At 55.5% G+C, this 25660-nt stretch overlaps 2 protein-coding genes across 5 annotated transcripts in view; one reads left to right on the forward strand and one right to left on the reverse strand.

Moving 5' to 3' along the window:
* The first annotated feature begins 1967 nt into the window (after positions 1-1967).
* Positions 1968-7004, forward strand: LOC138687927 (steroidogenic acute regulatory protein, mitochondrial-like). Its single transcript, XM_069797625.1, has 8 exons — positions 1968-1999; positions 3236-3405; positions 3676-3798; positions 4554-4699; positions 5252-5410; positions 6257-6441; positions 6657-6750; positions 6903-7004. The coding sequence occupies exons 1-8, from the start codon at positions 1968-1970 to the stop codon at positions 7002-7004; spliced, it is 1011 nt and encodes a 336-aa protein (XP_069653726.1).
* A 1121-nt stretch (positions 7005-8125) lies between these two features.
* Positions 8126-25660, reverse strand: part of ADAMTS14 (ADAM metallopeptidase with thrombospondin type 1 motif 14) — a 38972-nt gene continuing 21437 nt past the window's right edge. For 2 of the 4 annotated variants that reach the window (XM_069795838.1, XM_069795836.1), the window contains exons 7-22: positions 22415-22520; positions 22106-22249; positions 21253-21385; positions 21002-21115; positions 19265-19413; positions 18861-19036; positions 17901-18034; positions 17570-17693; positions 17350-17433; positions 17030-17193; positions 15313-15478; positions 14032-14164; positions 13700-13907; positions 13191-13317; positions 12634-12744; positions 8126-11943 (exon numbers count right to left, since the gene is read on the reverse strand). In XM_069795838.1, coding sequence (XP_069651939.1) covers positions 11585-11943; positions 12634-12744; positions 13191-13317; positions 13700-13907; positions 14032-14164; positions 15313-15478; positions 17030-17193; positions 17350-17433; positions 17570-17693; positions 17901-18034; positions 18861-19036; positions 19265-19413; positions 21002-21115; positions 21253-21385; positions 22106-22249; positions 22415-22520 — 2432 coding nt within the window. In that variant the 3' untranslated portion in view covers positions 8126-11584. The remainder of the gene's footprint in view (positions 11944-12633; positions 12745-13190; positions 13318-13699; positions 13908-14031; positions 14165-15312; positions 15479-17029; positions 17194-17349; positions 17434-17569; positions 17694-17900; positions 18035-18860; positions 19037-19264; positions 19414-21001; positions 21116-21252; positions 21386-22105; positions 22250-22414; positions 22521-25660) is intronic. The other 2 variants (XM_069795837.1, XM_069795835.1) reach the window with 1 other exon arrangement.

Raw genomic sequence — 25660 nt, forward strand, 5'->3', positions numbered from 1 at the left:
AGCTGGGGTGCAGCACCACACGGGACACCGAGCCACCTTGGTCAAAGGGGGCAGAAAGGGCCCTGGCCAGATCAAGAAGAGGTGAAATGAATAAAAGCATCTTCCTTAAAATGGACATTATTCCTACTAGCTAACTTCATTACAGACTATTTGACGAGAACAACGAGGGAAGAATTAGCTCCTGAAATTCTGCCTTTGCCTCCCGAAGTGCGGGTTACAGGCCTTGCATTTCACATTTGGCAGTGCGGTTTGCTCAGGAGGTGTAGGATGCTCCCCAAGCCAGCATCCCTCCCAGGAGGTCCTACACTGGACCAGGCAATTGGAAATGGTGGGTCCCCAAAGAGTCCTTGCATCCAGGAGCAGGGGACAGGGATAACCGGGGAGGGTTGGAGGTGCCAAATCTTATTTCTAGTGGAGGTCCTACGTGCCAGCAGCCACCCAGCTCCCAGGGATTTTGCAGGGGGTTAGAGGCAAAGCAGCCCAGAGCCAACACCTGGGAGCAGGGCTCCTACCCGCCTCTCCAAAAGTGGCTTTGCATGTGGAGCTGCAGATCAGCAGTGACCTCCAGTGGCTGCAGCCAAAGCTGGTGGAGATGTCAGGCCAAAACCGCTCCGCTGCAGCCACGCAGGAGCTGGGGCCACGGCACCCTGCACCCACGGGTGTCCTGCAACCAGCACCCAAGGTCGTGGGACCTTTGCATCAGCAGGCAACGGACCAGGGCTGACCCACGGCAGCCCCTCACCGCTCTGAGCTGGGGTCTCGTTTGGCAATGCCATCCTCTCCTGGCCTCTGGTCTTGCCATCACAGGCAATTTTTGATATTTTCTTTTCCTCTGTAAGTCACTTTATTCCCAGGACATCTCGTACAGCCCTCAGGAGAGCATATGGACACCGCTCACCCAATGGGGAGATAAAACATTATCTGCCTGTCTATTACAGCTTTCTGCAGAGACAAAACTAACATGAGAAAGTGTGCACAAAAGTGAGGGGAATGTGTGTGAGAGGATAGACTGTTGGCAGGGACCGGCTCGCTCTGGGAGCTAGCGGAGGTGCAGGTTTAAAGCGCTGGGGCAGATCTCTTATCAGCTACTGCTCTGTCCTCCCTAGGCAGCTTGCTGAAAAAGTATTGCAATTCCTAACTGCTGGGTCCCAGTGACTCCCCAGACCCCATGAAAAAATCCAGAAAAAGCAATTTGCAACTCACCAAAGCAGCAGCGTAAATCCCAGCGCTGAACAGAGAGCTCTGGCAATGGCAAATCTCCCACAGAGCTGCAATTGGGCTACAGTGCACCTCCCAAGCCGCTGCTGCAAAGCTTGCGGCTGCTTTGGGCCATGCACATCACACAGGCATATCTGCAAGGCTTTCCTGCAAGCATGGGACATGGACACAAGCACTTATCTGGGTACCACTACATATGAAGTCACCCCAGAGCAGACTGCAAAAGCGGAGCATCCAAAAAGCAGCAGCTGGCAGGGGGTTGCTGTTATAACCTGCCCAGCAATCAGGAATGGAGGGAGAAAGCTGTGAAGCTGCAACGGGACACAGCTGTGCAAGCCACAGTGGCTGTGCCATAAGGTTAGCCCTGCAGGAAAAGCCAGGGGACAAAGCTCAGGGCCGGGGCTGGTGAATCAGGCAGGGAGCCTGGGAACTGCCTGAGCTGAGCCAACAAGTCCCCAGGGCTGGGATAAATCTCTCTGGCACAGCAGGGCCAAAACCCATGGGAAAAAAGCTGAAGTTTTCCTAGGAGACTGTTCCACCCACTCCATCCCTGTCAATAGTGGGAGTATCGAAGGGATGCGATGCTTGCTATAGGAAACAAGATACTAGCAGCGCAGATGTTTGGAGGGACAGCCGGAGCCCCCAGCTCCCGTGTGGGACAAGGTAGTGAAGGGTGACACAGGGACAAGCCCCTGCTCTGGCCCATCTCCCCGCATGGGCAGGGGCTGCTCCCTTCCTCAGCTGCCGGGATGCCGGGCAGGCTGCAAGGGTCACCCCATCGGTGAGGGGTTGCTCCTTGGCGTGAGCGCTCACCAGGAGGGACCCAGCACTATGAGTCAGAAAGAGCAAATAACCGTAATTAACTCCATCAGCTTTGGCTGAAAACAGTCGTTTCCTACTGCTGTTTTTCCCACTTACTCAATTACCCTCCGCTGCAGTTATTCTGCCATGCCCAAAAGCCATCCACAGGCATCTCTCTTGCTGCTCCGCTCCTAATAATACACGTATTAAATCAACATGCGATACTGTATAGATTCACCAGACTGCCTCCATCATGGCTGTGACAGCCCCAGAGCTTCCAGGGAACAGGGGTCCGCAGGCAGCTGCCTGCAGCGCTTGCACGGGCGCACGGAAGGACTGTTCCCCTCCCAGCAAGAGATCTGCTTGCCACAACCACACCAGATTGCAAGCCTTGAAGTCCCTCCTACCCTTTTTGAAGCCAAAAAGCCCTCCTGGCCTCCTTGCCCAAGTATTTTGGCTGTTGCAGTCTCAGAGACTGAAGGTAAAGCGAGCCATAGTGATGCTAAGTGAAACAAAGGCATCCAACCCCTTAGGCACATACAGGTGGAAAAGCCTTTCCACGTAAAAATCAAGCAGGGTTTTCAAAGCACTTGAAAAAGCAGGTATTGCAAAGGGCCAGAGGAATACAATGTGGCTGTATGTTAGGGAGTGACCTAGTAGGTTTTATGTTTAACCTTTTAAGAGGGGCAATTAAAAACACAAGGGGAAGGACTGAATAACTTCATGCCAAAAGATGTAGTGATCCCACCATCACCCTGAGCAAGAGGTCTGCAGGGGACAATTAGGAGGGAGTAAAGTAGAAAAGAGGAAAATAAGGAGTTACTTGAGGAGTTACAACAGCAGCAACTGCCACCACAATTTCTATGGAGTTTCCATAGGAAGAAGCACCATTTTCTACAACCACGGCTTTAACAGCAGCTTCCACGCTCCCCGAGAGCAAAGCCACGTTGCTCTCAACTCCCACCCCATCCTTCCCCCCATGCAAGTGCCCTGGTTGCCTTTGCCAGCTTGTTTGCCGCCGCAGTCCTCGATCGAGTGACACTGGGGACCACTAACGCGCCCCATCCATCTCAGCCGTGTCCGGGGACACGTCCATTCACAGCCGCCTGCCCAGGGCAGGAGGAAAGGCAGGGACTGCTCATTCAGAGGGAAGCGTGGCCTTTCCCTCCGGCCCCTCCTCTCGCTTGCCTTGTCCTTGAGTACTCCTTCTTCCCAGCTGCTATCTGGCAGCGTGGTCCTATCATCAGGTGCCGGCCTTCGGGCCGGCTATAAAGACGCGCCGGGATGCGGCGTGCTCCCGGAGGCAGCCCCGCTCCCACGCCATGCTGCGGGCCACCGTCAAGCTGTGCTGCGGCATCGCCCACGACCACCTCCGCCGCCTGCCCGGTAAGCACCGCTCGCCTTCCCCCTCCGCAGCCCCCAGCCTTGGGAAAAACAGGCAGAAAAGAGATGCTAAGTCTGCGTCTGATGGGCATCCCCTTGGGAGGTGCTCCCTTGGAAATGTCGCATCTATGCGCCTATTTTCCTCCAGCGTTGTATCACGCATAGGGTAGTCTCGGTCTCAGCTGCAAATGAACTTCTAGCAGAGACGTGGAGCACCACGGCATCTTCCTTGCACGCTCCGTGCTCACCAAAGCCTGCCCGTCTCTCCCCTAGGCTTGAAGATAACAGCCGTTGCGGCAGTACAGAAGGACGTGAGAGGGCTGGTGGTAAAAGGCTCCCGTCGCCTGCCTTCCAAAATTCCTCGTTATATTCAGAGGCTGATGGGGAAGGAGACAGGTAAGCTCAGCCCAGGCGCTTGGGCATTTCCTAGCCCTGCTCACAACCCCCTTGCAATGCATGATGGAGGGATGCGTATTAAAACGCACCCCTCTCCATACGATTTGACCATATTTGGAGGGACAGAGTTAACTGTCTTCTCATTGCTGGGCTGGTTTCCAGCTCTCTGATAGCTTAAAAGCATTCCCCGTACTGCTGGCAAACTGGGTTAGCAGGGAGACCCTGAGATTCTGGGAAGGCAAATTGCACTGGCTCACCATACAGGCAGGCAAAGCTTTTAGCAGAGGTTACAGGCACTTAAAAGTGTTTTGTTGCATGTCTGCTGTGTCTCTAGTTCCACCACTTACCTAAAGACTTGAAAATTGGCAAATTCATCTGGGTTTTTTTTGAAGCGTGGCTCGGTCCAAAGGCTGCCTATGCAATGTTAATAATACCCAAGCAACGTGCAATTTGTACCACAGTGTAACCGGGAATTGATTTGGAAAGCAAATTCAAAAAGCTTTCCAAGCAGCCAGCCCAGACACAGCGAATGAATGCCAGGGATGCTCCTGACAGCAAGGTTTTCTACACCAAGCCATTCCCCCAGCCCAAGAGGGCACCAGCTGCGTGGTGGAAATGAAGGTGTAAGAGCCAAGACTTTGGGTCAGCAAAACCCTCTGCTCCAGCTCCGTTTGCACTTCTATACGTGCAGCCACGTGCACAGGCGAAGCCGGGGGGGGGGTGGATTTTCACGTTGCTCTGCCTTGTTCCTTCAGCCACGTGCCCAGAGTCTGACGGAGACATCAGCCCCAGCCGGTTCTCCAGCATGGACCTCTCCTACATCACCCAGGGAGAAACAGCCCTGCAGCGAGCGCTGAGCATCCTGCAGCAGCACACCAGCTGGCAGGCAGAAACGATGCTGGTAAAACCCGGCCACCTCTTGCCTTTGCTGCTTCATGCCAGAAAAGCTCTCGGGAGGAGAAATGAGTCTGGGAAGGGGAGATTTGCTTCTCTTATTCCTCCTGCTTGAAGGGAAGCCGCGGGCGCAGGAGACGTGCCGTGCAAAAGCGTGCACGGCAAAGAGGGTTTCCAAGCAAGCCTTCCTTAAGCACATTCGCAAGCAAATCTGCAAAGTAAATAGACAGCAGGAAAAGGTTTGGAAGGGGAAACTCAGATAATCCTGTTCCCAAGGAAAGCCAGGAGCATTTCGGCAGAAAAACCCAACAGATTGCGACTTTATTGTTATTTACGGTGCTTGTTCATTAAGCTGTTTGCTGAATTGTTTAATTTAGCTAGAAAGGAGCTTAAAAAAAAAAAAGCAATCATAGTGTCATGATTTAGATATAACAGCTTTTGCCTGTAAACCAAGCAGTGATAAAAAGAGGACTGGGAAGATTTATTAGCAAAGCATTTCAGCGTGTAGCCGATGCCTCTCGGGGCATTTGGGGTTGATGCAGGCTGTCTGCTCTCCCAGGATGCCGGGGCCACCGTGTCCAGCGCTGCCCTCCCTGGGCTGGGCAAGGTGTTTCGGGCAGAGGTGGTCCTGGCCGTGCCAGTGGCACGGCTACACCGGGAGCTGTTCGAGAGGATCGAGCAAATGCCCCAGTGGAACCCGACCCTCAGCCGGGTGAAGGTAAGGTGGGGAGGGATGCACCACAGGCGGCAAAGGATGCCATCACGGGCAGACGGTCCGCGACTTTGCATCGCCGGGGTTGCTAGCATCCAAAAAAATCATATTTATCGAGGTTTTAAAGATCGCTGAAGGATTAGAGCTAATTCCACACTCCTGCAAAAGCAGGATATCACCCCAGGGAGAGAAGATGTGCTTTACTGGTGTGGCACTGAGAAACGTGTTGTTTCCAAGCTCTCTTTTCTGCACGGTGCCGGTTCACAGAGGTTTTTCCGCACTGGGGGACTCCGATGTTGCTCAGACTTTAATGTCACAGGAGATGTCCTTCAGGGGAATCAGACAGCTCAAAAAAAAGAGGCAAAACCAAATATATCACGCTGCGGGGGCACCCCCAGCAAGCTTATGTGTTGTCTTGGGCTTCTTTTGAGTAGTTGCCTTATTTCACAGCTCCCAAATCACAGTGTATCCCTGAGCAAGCTGCCAGCCTCCGACAGCCTCCCCTTACTCACCTGAGCTGGCTCAGATGCTACCCAGCCCCTGCTTATTTATTGCTACCACTTCCTTGTCCCTTCAGAAAAAGGAATAGCATAGAGACAGAGAGACACCCACCCCAGATAACAAAGGCTGCAAAAATCACCCACTTTCCCCCTTAATAGCCTGCAGGGGATGGGGATTTAATTATCACCAGGTGCCAGCCCCAAGCCCCTATCTTGCTGATGGTCCTGCTCCTGCCACTACCCCAGGTTGCTGTCCTCAAGGTGCCTTAATGTCCCCCAGGGCAGGAGTAAGGGGGTGGCAGGGATGTCCCCAGGAGGGACTTAATCCCCGGGACCTTCCTTGCTCTGGTAGGTCCTGCAGCGCGTCGGGACGGACACGCTGGTGACGCACGAAGTCACCGCTCCCAGTCCGGGCAACCTGGTGGGCCAGCGGGACTTCGTCAGCGTGCGGCACCGCGGGAGGAGGGAGACGGCCGTCTACCTGGTGGGCACCACCACCCACGTCGAGCCGCTGCCCTTGCAGGAAGGGTGCATCAGGTAAAGCCCCCCCTCACCAAAAAAAGTGACCGTCACGCGGTATCGTGTCCCTGCATGGGGGGAGACCACGGCTGCAGCCACGAACGTTTGCAGCGGGTACGGCAAGGGAGGCACGCCGAGAGCTACCTGTTGCGTTTGCTCTGGGATCTCCTTACCCTGCTTTTCCCACTCCCCCGTGTCAGACCCTCACTGCCTGCGCCCTTGCCCCACCGCAGGGCCGAGTCCCGGCTGAGCTGCATCGTCCTGCAGCCGCTGGCGGGGGACCCCGACCGTACCCGCTTCACCTGGCTCCTCAGCATGGACCTGAAGGCAAGTGCCACCGCGTTCGCTTGGGGTGGGACAGCAAGGGGTGCGCATCCCCTGCGTGCAAACGCGCCCTCCTCCCCGTGGGGCTGGGCGCCCCAACTCTCTTTGACCCAGCGGGACCAAATTCGGGGGGGGTGGTGTTTTCTCTCCCAAAGGGCTGGATCCCCACGTCTGTCATTAACCGCGTCCTGCCGCAGTCCCAAGCGGACTTCATCGAGCATCTCCGCCGGCACCTCTCGGCCGCCACGTGCCCCTGAGCTGTGGGAGGACGGGCTCGCCTGAGCTGGAGACCCGATCCTGCCCCTGCTCAGCACGAGGAGCTGCGGCCGCCAGCGATGGGGCGAGACGGTGCACCCACCGAGCACCCACCGAGCACCCACTGAGCACGGAGGACACCCTTCACCCAGCACCGTGGTTCTGCTTCAGGGATGGAGCGGAGCATCTGCAAGCTGGGGCGACCGAGGCAGCACCGAGACGTGCAGGAGGGGCTGCCTAAAAAACCCTTGCCCAAACCTCGCCCGTGAGCAGCAACGGTAGCTGATGTTGGGCATCGCTCCTCCCCGCCCCGCACAGGGGAAGGGGGGGGCTGCCAAAACGCACCCCAACATTGGGCATCGCTGCCCATGGTGGGGTTTGTTCTGCAGCTTCAGCCCTGCCCCGGTTTCATCGCTCTTTATTTATTACCCGACCGTGGGTACCAGTTGTCAGTGCAAGCTCAGGGGCTCGTTTGGGCCTGAACCAGTAACACATCTTTTATTTTTACAATGGCTAAGCTGTATGTTTTTGTGTGTGTATATATGTATATACGTAGAGGTTTTTCTCCTGCTATGCCAACAGTAGCAGGCACAGCTGGAGCAGGCGTATGGCACCAAAGCCATGTCCCGGGGGGTCAGCAATGAGCTTTTCACCATCAGTTCAATTGACTTAGGGTACTGCAATGTGAGAGGGGGTGGCACGGCAAGTGAGAAAGCAGCAAACGGAGACAGGCAGCAGCAGGGTCAGACTCAGCCCCATGACCCCATAACGCAGCATCGTGCCCTCCGGGACCGTGCATCCAGGGGAGCGTGTCACTGCAGACCTGCAGCACAATAAAACCCCTGGTTGGCTTTGTCCTAGGAGGATCCCCAGGAGATCACCAGCCATCCCATGGCCACAGCCCTTTGCAGCAGCAGGGAGGGCCGGGCCGGTGATCCCGACATTATCCTGCACCCTGGGAACGAGCACGTTGTGCCAGAAAGCTGTTGCCGACCGCAGCTAGAAATAAGCCTTGCGAGAGCGAAGCCAAACAGCTGGGTGTCATGAAATGGTATTACAGCCATCACAGGGTGCTTGTAATTTAGACATCCGTGGGTTTCACTGGGTCTTTGTCTTATTTAAAAGGAAAAAAAAAATAAAATCATCTCAAAACAGCTATGTGAAACTCTGGCTGATAGAGAGGAGTGGCTGAGTTGAAATAAAATAAAGACGTGGTGGCTCACTGTGTGAAATCCACTTCTTTCAACAACCACACACAGGTCACAATCGTATTCCCCCCCCCCTCACACACCCATCCCCCAAATAAATCAACAGAAAGAGGTTTTGATGTGGATTTATTTAATTTTTTTACATTATGTTAGAGTTCAAAAAAAAAAAAGAGAACCCAACAAAATTAATAAATATTAAAAGTTAAAAAGCTCTGAATCTCGTATGTACAAAACTTTATACATCATTGTAACACTGAACAAGGTTACATCACAGGAATGACTTGGTGCGTCTGCCCGGCTCAGGAGGATGGGGGGGGAACCAGACGCACCCCCTCCTCCCAAAGACAGGGCCAAATCCCTGCTGGGAACTGGGCTGTCGCAGCGTTCCATCCCCACGCCGCAGCTTTCCACGCACCGTGGCATCCATACGGCGAGAAGCCGCCCAACCTCAGCCCGCCCTAGGCGCTTCTTGCGCTCGCCTGGAATAAATACCCAGTGCTGGGTCCCAACCCTGCAGCATCACCGCCCCAGAGCACCCACATGTGGCAAAGGAGAGGGGGGGTTTAATTGCACCTTGCTTTAAATCTCGCCCACCTCTCTTGGCTATAGGCGGGGGTTAGCACCTGCAGCGCAGCCCCCTTGCCCCGAAGCCCCCCCCGGGCACCCCGGCTGTGGGGTGCGAGGGGACTGGGCCAGTCCTGAGCCACCGCTCTCCTCCGAGGTATAGCAAGGAACCACCGCAAATATTCCTAATGCAATAAAGCACTAACGCCCACCCAGGACAGCACTGAAAGGAGGGGTGCCGACGAGAATTTGGGAGGAAGGAGCAAGCACGCATGCATGCACGCGCATCGACTGCGCCCTGGAGACATTACAGCCCATTTTTGATGTGGGGGGGAGGCTTTGTTTTTATTCAATGCCTCCAAGGCTACAGGGCAGGGGGCTGAACGCTGGAGAAAAAACTTGCTTGGGGCAGGGAAAGGCAAAGCAAGCTCAGTCCTGCCCTGAGCCAGCCAAGGGCTGTCCCAGCAGCAGGAGAAGGCTGCGGCACACCCTGCACCGCGCCGCAGGGGAAAGATGCTCCTTGAAGAGTAAACAAAGCGTTATCTTTGGCACAATAAATAAATGCTGGCACTCCCGCGGAGGGCGGTACTGGTGGACAGGCTGGCAAGGGGCACGGCGGCAGTGTCAGCAGTCCGAGGGATGAATCCCACCCTGGTACATCCAGAGTGTCTCGTCGATCCTGTGGGTACCGATACCTGCAACGCCTCGGACCTGGGCACCCCGCCGCAGCGTTTCATAGGCATCCCTCTGTCTGTCTGCTCCCACGAGGTGTGCTGGTTGCTTGGCTCAGACAGACGTGTGGCTTTGTTCCGTCTTTCGTGAAGCCCACTTAATGCCAAAGGGCAGGGGACCTCCAGCCCCAGGTGCTTTTAAGAGTAGTTCCATAAATGCTCCTCGTCCAGCCTTGACTTGAAGGCGATCCAGGGGCAGGAGGGTGCACAAGCTGCCCTCTTAACATCTCTTCAGCCCTTTCTGTACTGTTGGGTAGCTCCAGGGGAGCATTGCAGAGGGAGTCCAATGCTTAAAACATCAGGAATGCACAGGGGTCTCCATTCGGTTCAATTCAAGCGTGTACCTCAATCTCTCCCCTGCTGCAATCCACGCTGGACCAGCAAAGGCTGAGGGGAGCTCGCACACTGACGTGAGCTCCTCCGAGATGCCCCGACCTCAAGTTTCTTGCAGCCACACAAGCGCTACCGATGCAGCGCTCTGCCCCGGCACTGAAAGCACCAGCATCGAACAGCAGCGTGCCCTAAAACCAACGTGCCGAGCACCCCTGGCTGCCTCGCCAGCAAGCCCTGGACACCTGAAGAGCTTACCAAACAGTGCCCCTCGAGATGCCCCGTCCTGCTCATCGGACGGCCAGGGAAGCGGCACCATCAGGGCCAGCGGATGCACCCACACCATGCACGTGCTCCCAAGAGATCCTGCTTTGCGATGCCAAACTGGTCTACCTGCCAAGCCTTGCCTTCCTCGGACTCCACCTCTCTGTCCCCCAAAACCTCCTCCCTACCAGCGTTCATCCCGCAGGGAAGCCCACCTTCCTCTGCCACTGCACCTGGAGGTGCTGGATGCCCTCAGCTGGGAGGCTGCACACCCCTAAGCACCGAAACCGCGGCAGCCCCCTCGGGGACACCCCTCAGGGATACCCCTTGGGGACACAGCAGGTTGCCTGACCCCGCTCTGGGGAGGTTTTGAGGACTGTAACGCCTCCAGGCAGACCCTGAGCCCAGAGCTGGCCTGACACCAAGCAAGCTGCACGCAGCCCTAGGCTCCTAAAGTGCTGTGCATACGTTTAGTACTTGGCACAATATTTTTTAACGGCGTTAATCATCTCCCTTTCAGCCCCTCCCAAGTGACAAAAAGGACGCAGATTCATCTTCCTCTCTCCTTTCTTTGTAACTGCCCCTAAAATCCATTCCTGGCTTCCCAGTCATCCCCATTTCCCTCTGAAAGGAGTTGATGCCCCACAGGCACTGGGTACAAGGGTGCAGGGATGAGGCTGGTGGTCCTGGGGAGGCTGCGCATCAGTATCAGCTCAAGGCTGGCCAAGGGCAGTATTGGCTAAAAAGTCACCGCCAGGTGACGGGCATTTTTTACATGTATTTTTGGTCTTTGACCTTGTTCTTATTGCTCACGTTAAAGTTGCCTGGAACATCTCCTGCCTGTCCTGCAATGCAGGACAGAAGCTGGTCTATTGGTTTTCACGCTCCATCCTTCCCCCAGACATGCTTCCCAAACCCTCTACCCCAACAGAGACAGCCCAGGGCAGCAGTTTGGGCATTTCCTGACATTTCCCCCTCCCCACCTCACCACCTCCCTCCAGTTGCTTGTCCCCTCAAATTTGCAGCACCCTCCCATTGCTACTCCCAAGCTCCGAGCACTGGGGCTGAACCCCGAGCCAGGACCCTCCTCTCCAGCACATCTTGGGGGCATGGGGAAGGAAAAAACAACATTAAAGCCCCCCCCCCAAATCTTTTTTTAGCACCTTGGGAGAAAGCAGCCCGTCGACCCGCAGCCAAGCTGCTGTCGCTTTTTTTTTTGCTCCTTTTCACCTTTTTTTCTGTGGCGCTGTCAAAAAAAACCCCACGCCACAGCTGGGAGGGCGGGGGAGATCATGAGAAAAAAAGTGGTTTTCCCGGGAATTTCTGGGTGAGCCAGGTCATTTCCAAACCTGGCAGTGCCACCCATGAAAACCATCACTGGAAGCGGAGAGGAGAGGAAAAAGAGTGGGAGGAGGAGGAGGAAAGGGAGGAAGGGAGGGAGGTGAAAGGCTTCCCCTGCCCCGCGGCGAGGTGGTCCCGAGCGGGTTACCTGGCTGCCTGGCCCCTGCCCGGCTCCCTCAGGGCTGGCAGCCCCCCAGGGAAAGCACCGCTGCCGGGCTTCCCTCCTCCACCGGCAACCAGCCTGGCCCGAGATACCGGCGTGGGGTCCCCAGCGGGTCCCCCCCGTGCAGGGACGGTGGGGTTGGGGGAGAGCGGCGGAGCGGGGCTGGGAGCTGCGGTTCCTGGGGGAGCGCTGGGGCCGGTGGCCGGGGGCGAGCCGGTGGTGGAGGAGGCTTTCTTGCCGCAGGATTCGCAGCAGAGCTTGTTGTAGCCGGGGATGGAGCAGTAGCGAGCCAGGACCTCCATCTGGCAGAAGATGGACTTGTCCCCAAGGCAAGGCTCCCCTGCAGAGGGACAGAGCAGCGTCAGACAGCGCGCAAGATGACGACGGCGTTAGGCTCCCACCCCTGCACCTTGCTGGTGGTCCCAAAGGCAACGAGGTGCCCCCGTTGCAGGATGCTGCCAAACCCATAATTGCTCTCTGCCCCGAGGCGGCAATTTTGGCAATGCTTGTATAGGAAGGCGGGGTGAAGGAGCTGGAAAACGAAGCCAAAGCGCTCGAGGTTTCTGTGCACGGGAGGAAAAACAGAGAGCAAGGAATGCTCCAAACCAGCACTTTAAACCAGATCGTGATGCATCTCGCCCCAGCTTTGAAACGCTCTAAGCAATCCCCTGCTTGGAGCAAGGGCCAAAAGCCAGAAGCCATCTCCCTGCTCGGGTAAACATGGGAGACTGAAAAAAGTTCGAGGTAAAAAGGAAAGGGCATAAAATCCAGGAGAAAAAGGGAGTGAGACGCGGTGCCCAGCCAAAGGCAGTGGAAACTGCAAGATCCCAGACTCCACGAGATGGCAACCGAGCGGCAGGCTTTGCAAGCAGGGATGCAGCAACAGAGGACAAAACTCCCCAAAACCACTGCTGGATGTGCGTCCTCCCTCCGACCCGCCTCCATTTCCCACGAGGAGCTGCAGAAGCCCTCGGGAGGGTTCTCCTGTTCTCCTGGGAAGCATCACCCTTACCCAAGCAGGGCCACTTACTGGAGGAGATCTTGCTAACAGGGTTTTTGGCCCCGTCCTGGGGCACCCGCTGCCCTTTGGGTGTGCTGTGGTCGTCGGCGTCGGCGCTGGCAGTGATGCCGGAGAGGTTTCCTGCGGAGAGAGCACCATGATGCCCAGGCGCCACGGGAAGTTGGGGGCACTTGAAATACCTTAGGAGGGGTTTTGGTGGGGTTTTTTGTTTGTTTTAAGGGATCTCCTTCAAAATGAGGCCCCTTGGGGAGCACCCAGTTGACCCAGCGCTTAAGCCACCCAAAAAACCCCAAGATAAACTCCAAGGTGCCCATCTCCATCGTACCCAAGCTGCCAGAAAACCCAAAACCATCTACAGCAAATATCAGGGCCAAGAACAGAAAAGTGCAATATTTGGGCTGGCGTTTAACCCTTTCTCTGCCAGCACCATCAGGGACTTTCAACCCGATCTTCTTTGCTGGCATCCCCCTGAAGCCAAGGTGGGCTGGAGGCATGCATGAAGGTTGGTCCCCACCGGTGCGTGCCCCCCCACCCCTCCTCCTCGCACCTCCTCCTCCTCCTCTCACCCGGACAGAGGGCCACGTGGCAACCCTGGACGGCCTCTGGCTTGTCCCCCTCGCAGCGCCCACCACTCTCGCTGCCTTTGCATACCACCTGCCGCTGCTGGACGCCTTCCCCGCAGCTCGCCGAGCACTGCGCCCAGACAGACAGACAGACAGACAGTCAGGGATGGAGTGGGGGGAGCTGGCATGCCCCAATAGCCACCCCAGAGGAGTATTTATTGGCAAATAACGACTCCTCAGCTGACTACTGCTTTCTAATAAGGGCTTTCCCCCCCCCTCCAGCAAACCCCAAACGTTCTCCGCTGGGGCGCACAGGGATGCTATATCCCCTGTCTAATTTTGAGTTTCCCCACAAACTTTGGTGAAAAAATCACCAGCTCTTGTACCTTTATCTCCATCCCTATGAGACCAGCCTGCTCTATAAGCACCTGGCCATCACACCCAGCTCCTATACCCCTCCTCCCGACCCCACCGTGCGCTCGGGGGGGCTTCCTCCCCCTTCACCAGCTCACCTCCGACCAAGCACCCGTCCTCCACTGTGCGGGACAGGGCAGGCGGCTGCAGGGCCGGCGCGTCTCGGGCCGCTGGCCGGTGCAGTATTTGGTGTGCAGGGTTCGGTTGGTGCCATCCTGCAAGCGCTGCACGCACTGCACCGCCCGCGCCTGCACCCCCAGCTTGCCGCAGGACCTGCTGCAGGCACCCCATTCCTCGGCCACCCAGCTGCCAGGGGTTGGAAAGACGGACACGGCGAAGGCGTTAAGAGGGGATGCCTGACCTGGGAAGCGGTCGGCATCCCCCCCATAGAGGGGATGGGAGCACCTCGGGACGGCCGGGGAGGACTTACGCTGGCTGGGAGCACTCCTGGAGGTTACAACGCCGCCGGATCGGCTTCGGCTTCTTGCCGTTGTCGCAGAAGTTTCTATGCACCATTCGGTTGTCGCTTTTCCGCCGGCAGCCGTACTTGGTGTACTGGATGCCTGGGAGGGGCAGAGCATGGGTGGTGAGGCAATGGGTGCGGGGGTCCCACCGGCTCCCTGCCCAGTCCCCTCCTGCATCCCCGCTGGGATGCGTGCTCTCGGATGTCACCGCTCAGGTGGGACCCAAGCGGTGCTTCGCCCAGGCTTGCAGAAGATGCTCGTGTGGGTGCCAGACCCCCCAGGCTCCTGGGGTCACCCAGCCCGCCGTGGGGTGCACACACAGAGAGGGGTGAAGCAGACTCAGCCTTCCCCCACCACCTCCCTCCCCCAAGCTGCTCTCCCCAAAACCCAGGTCAAAACATCAGAGTTTCTTGGTGGAGACAGACACCCCAGCCCCATGAGCATTTTGCAAGCTAAAAATTCAGCTTTATTGCTCCAGATGGGGGGGGGGAGGGGAAGCAGCACATTCCAAGCCCAGCCAAAGCACTGCTCTAATTTGCCAAATAAGCTGCGTTTGCTTGGGAGCAGACCAGACCGGGGCTACGCCAGCCTTAACCATGAGCTGCCTGCCGCCTTGCTGGGAGCCAGGCTGCAGCAAGGTCTGGGGAGCCAGCGAGAGCTCGCTTTCCAGCTCTGCAAGTCCCAAAAGTCTTCCAGCCATGAGCTGGCCAGCACAAGGTGGAAGCGCGAGGTCTTCTCCATTATTTGAGGGTCAGGGAGGTTGGAAGTGACCTCTGGAGGACTCTGGTCCACCCCCTGCCACCACCAGTCATCTGCAAGATTGCTACTCCTTGGCTCAAATCCTGCTAAAAACAGCCGAGGAATTCAAAAGTCATCGCAGCTACATGGATAGACAAAGGTATGCACACATGATCACATAAAGCCTGTTTTCATAAAAAACTGGCTAAAATGCTCACCTAAACTGCTCTGCAATAATGGTTCTTAACACTCATGTTCCCATGTGGTAGATTCCTCAAATTACAGAGGTGCAAAGAACATGGGTATGGGCATGGAGAAGAAAGCCAGGCCTCCGAGCAGTACCAGGTCTAGGTCTAAAGCCTTGCAATGTGTGATCTTAGGGAGAAACGCTTTAAAACAGCATCTGAGTGTTTCCAAGCCAGAGATGCCCCAAAGGGCTCACGCGCTGCCCAACATACCCAAGTGTCCTCCCAAACACGCGCTGTAGGCTGCTATGAAGGGAAAACTACCTCCTCCGCACGCCTTGGAGCACTGAGACCAGCTCTTGAGGGCCCACTCGTAGGAATCCATCTCCTCAAGCAGGACGTTGTTGTTTCCGATCATGGGCAGCAGGTCTTCATGGATGATGTACCGGTACATCAGGCTGCTCCTCGCCTCCTCCTCCTGAGGGATGACCTGCAGGCAGAGAGAGGACGATCGGAGAGGGGGAAGGAGAGGAAGGAGTGATGCCATGGGAGAGGGAAGGGAAGACGAGGCCATCAAAGAAAAAAAAAAGAAGTGAACAATGGCCATATGGTACGGAACACAAGAGCAGGAGAAACAAACCTCGTTACTACCTCCAACATGATTACACCAAATTGGGAGGGAGGGTTGACCTGCTTGAGGGTAGGAAGGCTCTATAGAGGGATCTGGACAGGCTGGGTCGATGGGCTGAGGCCAGCTGTATGAGGTTCAACAAGGCTGAGTGCTGGGTCCTGCACTTCGGTCACAACCCGATGCAGCGCTACAGGCTTGGGGAAGAGTGGCTGGAAAGCTGCCCGGCAGAAAAAGACCTGGACGTGCTGGTTGACAGCCGGCTGAATAAGAGCCGGCAGTGTGCCCAGGTGGCCAAGGTGGCCAACGGCATCCTGGCCTGTATCAGAAGTCATGTGGCCAGCAGGAGCAGGGAAGTGATTGTCCCCCTGTACTGGGCACTGGTGAGGCCGTACCTCGAGTCCTGTGTTCAGTTTTGGGCCCCTCACTGCAGGAAAGACATGGAGTTGCTGGAGCGTGTCCAGAGAAGGGCAACCAGGTTGGTGAAGGACCTGGAGCACAAGTCTTATGAGGAGCAGCTGAGGGAACTGGGGTTGTTTAGCCTGGAGAAAAGGAGGCTGAGGGGAGACCTTATCGCTCTCTACAACTACCTGAAAGGAGGTTGTAGTGAGGTGGGTGCTGGTCTCTTCTCCCAAGTAACAAGTGATAGGACAAGAGAAAATGGCCTCAAGTTGTGGCAGGGGAGGTTTAGGTTGGATATTAGGAAAAATTTCTTTACTGAAAGGGTTGCCAGACTTTGGAACAGGCTGTCCAGGGAAGTGGTTGAGTCACCATCCCTGGAAGTATTCAAAAAGTGTGTAGACAAGGCACTTCAGAACATGGTTTAGTGGGCATGGTTGATGGTTGGACTTGATGATCTTGAAGGTCTTCTCCAATCTAAATGATTCTATGAGTAGGTGGGCTCTGAACACAGTCTACCCTTCAGGAACGTACCTCTCCAGTTGTGGAGAAAAACGCTGCCCAAACATCCTAACTCCAGCCTTGGGTCGCGTGCCCCTGGCCTCTCCTCTGACCTGCAGGACCACAGCCTACGCCCAAAGCCAGCGCCGGCCACGGGGATGGACGCGAGTGCAAACCTACCCTTCACAGGGAACCCAATCCCTAACTCCCCCAAATACCAGTATAACTAAAATGAGACGTGGAGTCATAAGCAATTGCTGCACAGAGCAAAATACAGTTGGACTCAAAGGCAAGCACCTGAGCAAGGCATCCTTATGCCGTTCTTGCACGCAGCTCATTGCCCCTTGCTTTTGGCTAGCTCACTCCCCTGGTTTTAATGCCATGCCCTACATTCTTTCTCCACCAAAGTCCTTCCACCACCTCTTACATCCCATCTCACTCCACCTGCCCTCTCTGTACCGCTGGGTGATGGTTATCCCCAACATCCCCAGAGGATGTGTCAGCCAGGCTTACCAAAACGCTGATGGCCTCATGCAGAGGACCACTGGTTTTCAGGCTCTCCTTGCCATGTTCAATGGTGTATTCCCACTCCAAGCCCATCTCAATGAACACTTGGCTTTTGGCTTCTTTGCCCTTGGCGTTAAGGATGAAGTTACCTGTGGCTTGATTCTTAACAGCTGGAGGAGAAAGGAGGTATTTCAACGTCATTTCCTCTGGTAATTGCCTTTGAAGGACTGGAATGACCCAAATAAGAGCCTTTGGGTGGGAATTGTCACAATAGGGCTGAGAAAGAGGTAGCGCGTGAAGGGAGAGGTGAATTATAGCATACTCACCGATGCTGTGGGATGCCGGCTCCATCTCTTCTATCTGAAGATGCCTCGCCCCGGCTGGAATCTCAAACATCTTCAAAACACCTGCTGAAAGGGAGGGAGGAAGGATGGAGGGAAGAGAAAGAGCAGGTTTGCTCCAACCAGACACGTACTCGCTCGTACCCATACGTGAATCCAGCTGACCCTGACCGAATCCGCTCCCGAACCCATCCAGCCCGCTCACCCGGCTGCTTGGGGGTCTTGGCCAGTGTGCCCTTCACCGTCCGGCAGTGGGAGTTGTCCCCCCCGCAGACCCCGCACTTGTCGTCCTGCTTCAGGGAGCCGACCTCCTTGTCACAGCCGACGTGCTGTCACCCGTGGGGAAGAGAAGACAAGCACGGGGTTACAACCCTGCAGCCCATCCCATTGGTCCGCCATCCCCTTTGCTGCACACAGGGTCGGTCCCCGGGCTAAAACATGCGTCCCCAAGGGGCAGTGGGTCAAGGGGATGCATGAGCTCTCTCCTGGACAGGCAAAGGACAGGGACAGTTGCGCAGCAGCCGTCAGCTCCTCACCACGCACTCGCCCCGGACGCAGATGCTGTAGGGGTCTCGGTAGCTGCACCGGGTACCGTCGTGAACAACCTGATTCATGAACACCACGTCCCCCGTTCCCTCGGACCGGCAGATCAGCTCACACTTCTGAGCATCTGCGGCAAAATAAAAAGTAAAGGGGAAAAAGGGCAGGGGGGGAGAAAGGGTTTGTGGAAATACGTTAGGGTGATTGAAGATCCATCTCAGCTTGCACCCCTAAGCACAGCCAGACTTCCAAAGCCCAGGCTATTCACGTGCCTTATTTTGCCGCGTCCGTTTGCTGCTCAAGAGCCTGTGCTTTTGCCCAGCACACTCGGGAAATTAAGAGAAGGCAACTGGACGGGACACGCTACGTGACACTGCAATGCAAGACGCTTAGCTGCGTGCACGAGGAATACCAAGCCAGGCAGGCGGACCTGGCTCCCATCCCAGCCCGGACTGGCATGCTCCCCACTGCAGCTCCGGGAGCGAGGAGGCAGCACCATCACCCCACCGTCTCCAAGGAAAACAAGACCTCTGCGTGCTTTGGCACACGGAAAGCAGAGATAAAACTTTTAAAGCAGCGCAAACAGATTAATCTCTGGCTACCATTACAAGGGGCTCTCCTCTTGCTAGCGCAGGAGGAGCAGGGAGAGGTTTCAACACAGGCTGATCTTCTCAGCCCACCTCTGCCGCGCTTTGAGACAACAGGAACCAGAGCAACGTCTGGGTTTCTCTACGTGACACCTGAAGGCAAGCACAAGAGATTGATTTTTAAAGACCTGGCTGCTTGAGGCTGGCTTATTGCACTCTCGTTTCCAGCTCAGGAGCTTTCCACAACCCAACAACCTCTGTGCAGCTGGCACAGTCTCCATCCCATGGTGACGGCCACCGGCGCGCACTCCTCTTGGGAGAGAAGGCAACGGGGCTCCTGCTCCTTTGCTAGGACCCGCCGCCACTCACCGTCGTGATGCTCGTAGGGAAGCCAGGCGTGCTTGCTGTTCTGGTGGGTGTAGTAGGAGTTGCGCTTGGAGCACTGCTGGGCACGGAAATCCTGGTAGGGCCCCGGGCACTCCTCAGCGTTGCACACTTGGTACTCGTAGGTGGCTCCCGGGCAGTGGCGCCCGCCATACGCCGGGCTGGAAGATAAAACGGGTGGGTTAAAAGAGCATCGGGGAGGAGGGGGATGCTGTCGAAACGCAACGCAGCTCAGCACCCGGACGCGTGGCACAGCTCACGCAGGAGCAGATGTCCCCATCCCTGCCGACCGAGCACGCAAGGGGAAGAGCGAGGAACTTCTGGCTCCCGGCCACTTCCAGTTTTACCCCCTGTTAAAAGGGAGGGAAGGAGGTGAAGGCCAGACGTACGGCGGGTTGTCGCAGCTCCGGCTGCGCGAGCGCACGCCTCCCCCGCAGGTCCTGGAGCACGAGCCGAACTTGGACCAGGAGCTCCAGCCGCCGTCCTGGCTGTAAGGCTGCTCCGACGTCTTCCAGATGCAGTGACCCTTGAAGCACCACTGGAAGGGAGGAGAAAGAAGGGCGAGCTCCACGCCTGCCTCTTCCAAAGCGCTCGGCACCACTAAAGAGAGCCCTCCTGCACCCACAGCGCTAAAAAAATGGCTCGCGGTTTGGAAAGCACGGGAGGAAGGTGCCCTTCATCATACCCTCGGGCACGTCCCTCCCATTGGAAGCAGGACTAGGAGCGGGCCCCCGGGCATGCGAGCCTGGGGACGAGCAAGATGCATCATTTCAGGACCGACTAAGGAGTACGAGCAGCCCGTGGCTTCACTCCAAGAGCCCAGCACAGCTCCAGGGACGGGACTTGCAGCAGAAAATGCAGCAGAGGAGCAGGGATAAGCAGGGCAGGTTCCTGACACATCTGTGCTTGAATCTGGTATAGAAGAGCCTGCACAGTGGTGATTTACATCAGCTGGGAAGCTGGCAGCTGGGTTACGTTGTCACGGTTTTCTCCAGGGTTTACTTGTTCGCAAGTGTTTTGGTTTTATAAATCATAGCTGGAAGAGCGGGCAACAGAGGAGGTGTGATTTGCTCCAGACACGATACACAAGCTGCACGGCTGCAGACACGGAGAGATCAGGATGTGGAAGGACAAACCCGTGCAAAAGGCTACTGAAGGCACAAGGCTGGCACATGCAAAGATCCCTCTGCGAAACAAATCCCTTTGGTTTTCTTTCCATAACACTGTATTTTTGAGTTCCTGGACTGGTCTTCTCTCTCCAGCCAAGCTGCCTCTCTCTACCCATGCACATCCTCGGGCAGGCACTGAATTACGCCTGGGTCCAGGACTGGACCAGCCCTGGGGATGTCTCCTTGCTGGCACAGTGGGGATGAACCCCAGCTTTCGCATAGAGCAGAGCAGTAAGCTGCTGGGCATTTTGGTAAATGAAATCCAGAGCTTCCCGCGCATGTATATGTCTGGCGTGAAGCTGGGTTTAACTCCAGCCCTAGCGAAAAGCCAACGGTGCCTTCGGTGGCCAACGTGACAGACGCGGGGAAGGTCCCTGAAGGGGCAAAACACTGACCAGCCCGTGGATGTCCCCAGCCCAGATGTTGCAGTCCCCTGGAGCCACGTGCCAGCATCATGTGTAACACATCTGTACACGTTTCAGAAAGCCTCATTTTGGAAGCTTCTGGCAAACCGTCATTCAAGCACCCAAGGAGGCTGCATTTTCAGCGAGATTGCTGGGATTTATACAGAAACTCATCAAAAGTTGTTGGATGCTTTACACCCAACCGTTCTCCGGTAAAGAACCACCCAAAACCTACACGGGCCAGCAGCTTTTCCAACGTATCCATGCTTTCATACTGTGCTAACGGGCATGCTAAGAGAGCCTAAAGTAAAAGCCTGATGACATCATGAGGTTGGATGTGCAATGATGTCATCGCTCTTTTGCCAGGTGACAAAACGAGTCCCGCTTCCCCGCAGAAGCAGGCAGATCAGAAGAAAAACAAAGTCCTCATCTGAGCACAAACTGGGGAAAAGAAGGAGTAATGCCAGCCAAAAACCGGGGCACCCACCGACTGCTGCCCTCGAGGGTGTCCCTGTCCCCTCCCGAGGAGGGGGCAAGCAGGACCAGCCCCTACCTTGCCCGGAGAGCACTCGGTCCCATCCAAGGGTGGCCCCTTCTTGGTTTTGCAGAAGTAAGGGTTGTCCGGGTGGCTGCACCACAGCTGCTTGCAGGGATCGAAGGTGCGGAACTGGGGAGCACAGAGGAGCTGGGCTGGGACGGCAGCGGGGAGTCCCAGCGGGCTGAGGGCACCCCTCCTCGCCCCCGCAGAGCCCAGCTGGGCATCTCGGGGTGGGGGGGCAACGAGGCCGTGCAACCCCTACTCACCGCCGTGCACGTTTTGTAGCCCACCCCGAAGTCGAAGCGGCACTGCTCGTCCATGGAGTAGTTAATGCCCGGCAGCTCGGGTAACGTGGGCCACTGGTGCTCAAAGGGGTCGTCCAGGAGGCAGTCGTAGGAGCTGCAGAGGTGCGAGGCAGAGGCAAAGCAGAGTCAGACACGGAGGATTTCCCTCCTTCGCCCCTTCCCGTACCTCCAGCCCTCTCTCCAAAATCAGATATTGAGAAATCTGAATTCTCTTGGCGCTGATGCCAACTACCCGCCGCTGGAAAACCTGTTTCCAGCAAAGACCAACTGTGCAGAGTCACCCAAAGACAAGCATCCCTCCGCTGCCTGCGGAGCACCTTGGTGCTAGTGGGTGCCACCACTGCCACCTGCTTTCCCGCTACTCTTCTTGGCCCCGATGCACAGAAAGCTGCTGGCCTGTTTCTACACCTTTTTATTATGCGGCACAGAATATTTTATAGCCTAAAGGGGAAACCACGCAGGCTGCCCAAAGCAAACGACAAAAATATTTGAGATCTGGATCTGGGCTCCACCAGCATGGAGCTTCTGCATACTATTGCTCTGTTGACATCTCCAGCTTTTATCAGGCTCCTATTTGCCTCCAGCCTCCGCAGCCCAAAACCAATTCAGACTTGTGCAAGGAACCAAAGCTGTCAGTAGAAGAAAAAAGGGAAAATAACCTCCCAAGGACCCGTTTTTGCTACTCCAGGCAAAACAAGCATTCCCAACGGGGACCTGTCCACTGCTCGCTTCACGCAGGAGCTGCTGGGTACAAAATGCAGGCAGTCATGCCGTCTGAAGGGAGAACATCCCCTCTTCATTAAAATTGACTTACTGAATGTAGCGGTTGAGCTCCTGCTTGCTGCAGCGGGACCAGTGGTAGCGGTGGAAGGCAGCCTGGACCAGCGGTGCCATGATGCTCCCCATGCTGGTCTCATCGGCGCAGCGGTTGCCCTGGCCATCGTGCTCCATGCCTAACCTGGTGGGAAAAGCCAGTGTAAAGTCGGGTTCCCAGGGGATTTACGCCAGCCCATTGCATGCCATGGGCCCGCACCAGCAGAAAGTCTCTTTTGCGAAGAAAGGGGCACCACCGCGCTTGTCCCCCCCGCCGAAGGGGACAGCCAGCTCTGTCCCCGTGACTTACACGTGGCCAGTCTCGTGGGCGACAACGAACGCCGAGGAGAAGCCGTCTTCGTGGTTGAGGGTGCAGCTGCGGAGCGGGTGGCACATCCCCGTCACCGGTGCGTAGCCTGGGGAAGAGAGAAGGGAAAGACGGGGAAGAGAGGAGAGAGAAAACTTTTGAGAGAGGGGTGAAAAAGTGAAAAATTAAAAAAAACAAAAACCACAAACCCCTGCAGCCTGGCTTTACTGCAATAGGAGGAGAAAATGAAGAGGAAGGTGCTGAAGAAGAGGAGCCACCCAGGTCACTTGGGTGGCAGCCCAAGGACTTGCTCACCAGCACGACCATCCTGGCTGCCAGTGCCAAAAGCAGGCTGAGGTTATGCTGAGTCTCACCAGAATCTCTCTGCCCTTGTGCCAATGCACTTGGGCTGGCGAGAGGGCAGCAAAGGGACCCATGGGTGTTTTATCGGTGTCGCTGACCACCGCCTCCCAGCCCAGAAATGGCATCCCCTGCATTCTTCTTTATTAAAAAAAAAAAAATAAAGAAGAAAGGAAGAGAGAGAACGAAAGGTGTGAGGTGTCCCCCAGAGCCCCACCAAAAATACAGCCTTGCTCACCGCCGGCTACGGGGGACCCCTGCCATGCACCCTCACATGCACCCCAGGCACGGGGGCACCCCCCCGCCAGACAGAGCTGGGGAGGACCATGCACCTCCCCAGCCCCCAGCCCTCGATCAAGTGCAGTGCAGTGGGGCAGCTGCGGGCAGGGAAGCCTTCCCCCCGCCCATTCAGCAATGCATCATCTCGATTTTGGTTTATTTTCCTTTTTTCCCTCACCTTATTTCTGCCCAATTAATTCCTCGGCACCTTCTAGAATTTACTTTCCAAATTTTTTTATATATATATATGTGTGTGGTGTTTTTTTTTTAAAGATTGACCCTTTTTGGCATCAAGGGGAAGGAAGTTAGTGAAAGAAGGACTTACAGGTCCAAGAGGCAAAAGCAGGGCAGGACCATGCTGGATAACTTTGCCATGGGGATAGGGATGCTCGAAGAGGAAAGCTCAGTGAGCCAAGAAGGAGGCTGAGCTGCAGCAGGAGAGGGGTGCTGATGAGCTGAGGGTGAATGCACACCCCTACGCCTGCCCTCTTGCACACACCCCCGCCAAAACACGGGGTCCACGGTGCCCACGTGCCACCACCCTCGCGGGCCACTTGCTCCGCACCAAGCCAGTGACTTGTGACTAATTGCCCTGGAAGACGACGGAGAGGAAAGGATGCGGTTGCGCTCAGCTTAATTCCCAAGCTGAATGAACTGGGTCCCGGCACCACGCAGCTGGCCCAGGACAAGAGATTAAAGCAAAAAATACAAAGTTTCCTACAGCTCTGCCCTAAAGTCAACAGCAGTTGACTTTATGGGCACACTGAGCGGACTGGATGCCTGATGGGACAAGGGACGGGTTGCTGCTGCGCTGTTGGACACCCAGAAGTTACCATGGCCCCAGGCATAAGGCAAAACCAAGGGGGTTTGGGGCGAGCATTTCCCTCAATATTTCTTTTTATCAGCTGAGCAGATTTTCCAGGGTGTCCACCTGCACTGGAACTTCTAAAGGAAACTTCTGTCATCATCCTAACTTAATTTTTCAGAACAAGCCCAGACACGAACCTTTGAAGGGCTCACTCACATGGTATTTTGTGGGAAGTGATGGATGTATTTTTGCCTGTGCTCCAAGTGAAGGAGAAGTTGGATGAACCCAAGCTGCTGAGCAAAAAGCCCGAGATTAAATAAATACCCGATTCTCATTACATGCAGAGCAAGTTCACTTCTGCCTGCGAAACACCACGTAACCTCAGGGAAAGCCCTGCAACGGCAAGGATCTTCTCAAAGCAGTAAATACACTTGGGGTTTTATTTAACGGGGAAGTGTTTGGGTTTTCATCTTCCCCACATTCAAGTGGGCAGCAAGACTTACTCCAACGAACAAATAAAATAAAACACCTTAAGAAAGAGAGCAGAGAAATGACATGCTCAGTGGCTGCTGCCGTCAAAAGGAAAGCAAAAGGTAACAGGCCAAACTAAGAGCTTGAGAGAGAGAATTAGATAACTGGGTTTAACCATATAGTAATGAACCAAATCCTGGATAAATCATTTTAAAAGTTCCCCACACACCCTGAAACTTTCCACAAGAAAGAGTAAAGATGTGGAAAGTTTTCTGTACAACGGTAGAGCAAATATATTTTGTCTACGATGAATTACAAATTCCCAACCAAAGAGGCTCTGGATGGGAGATGGGACAAAGGAGTATGAAAAGGCGGATGCTCAGGAAGGCAGACACTGGTCTCTCATAATTAAGACCCCAGTGAGAACTGGAAGAAGTATAAAGGGTTCTCCGCGGGAGAATGATGGCAATAAGTAACTACCTGGAAAACACTTAATTGGTAAAGACCAGATTAGCCTGCCAACACTTACCAGGCACACACGTAGAAGAAGCGGCATGTCCTCACCATACCAGCACGACACTAGCCAGTCCCTTGCTTCCTCCAAATGCACTTTATTCTTCTTTATGGACACTTCCTACCTGCTTTCAGCCCCTCTGACTTTCTACATGGACCACCAGCCTGCCCAAAGGCCAACCATAAATGATTACAGGGCAACAAATTAAAATCTAAGCAAAACCATCCTTCAGCCTGGGCCAGAAAGCCCTCCATGCCCACTGCTACAGAGGGACATGGCACTCTCTTCTGGTTTAGACAGGGCTTCAGCAGCAGCAATTAATAATTTACAACCCATCTGTCCACTGCCGAGAGACGTTTCTCTTTGAAGAGCAGGGGTTTATTTACAACCCACGTGCAAGGGCAGCGTACCTCAGCTGTCCCTCCTGGCCCTTCCACTTCACACCTTCCAGCTTCCCTCAATTCCCAAAGCAACAGTTGCATCGGTTTTCCAAAATTTCTCCGCGTTGGCCGTGACTGCTCCCATCGCCATCAAGAGATGCCGTGAACAGGGCTGTTGCCAGCACCAAGAAGTTTTCGTAAACCTCCTTAGGGCTCGGCTTGGACCTGCAGTGGAGAACAGCTACGCCACGAGACCACAACCGGTGCCATGGCAGACCAGACACCAGTCTGGTTTACTGGCCAAGGGGAGGTGACAGGACACGGGGAGGTATGAGCCATGTCTGGTGGCAATGCGGTGACGGACCATGGTTGGCTTGCCAGCATGGAATAGCCTCGGCTAAGACGACTGCGCAGGTTAACGAGTCAGATTCAGCCCC

This window comes from Haliaeetus albicilla, chromosome 11 (assembly GCF_947461875.1).
Source record: "Haliaeetus albicilla chromosome 11, bHalAlb1.1, whole genome shotgun sequence".
NCBI lineage: Eukaryota > Metazoa > Chordata > Aves > Accipitriformes > Accipitridae > Haliaeetus > Haliaeetus albicilla.

What these genes read in the sequence shown, in the direction of transcription:
- LOC138687927 (XM_069797625.1), top strand. Translation starts at nt 1,968, where the DNA reads ATGCCGGGCAGGCTGCAAGGGTCACCCCATCG. An exon ending in GCTGATGGGGAAGGAGACAG is followed by an intron (nt 3,799 to 4,553) that starts GTAAGCTCAGCC and finishes TTGTTCCTTCAG; the next exon opens with CCACGTGCCCAGAGTCTGAC. An exon ending in TCCTCAGCATGGACCTGAAG is followed by an intron (nt 6,751 to 6,902) that starts GCAAGTGCCACC and finishes TCTCTCCCAAAG; the next exon opens with GGCTGGATCCCCACGTCTGT.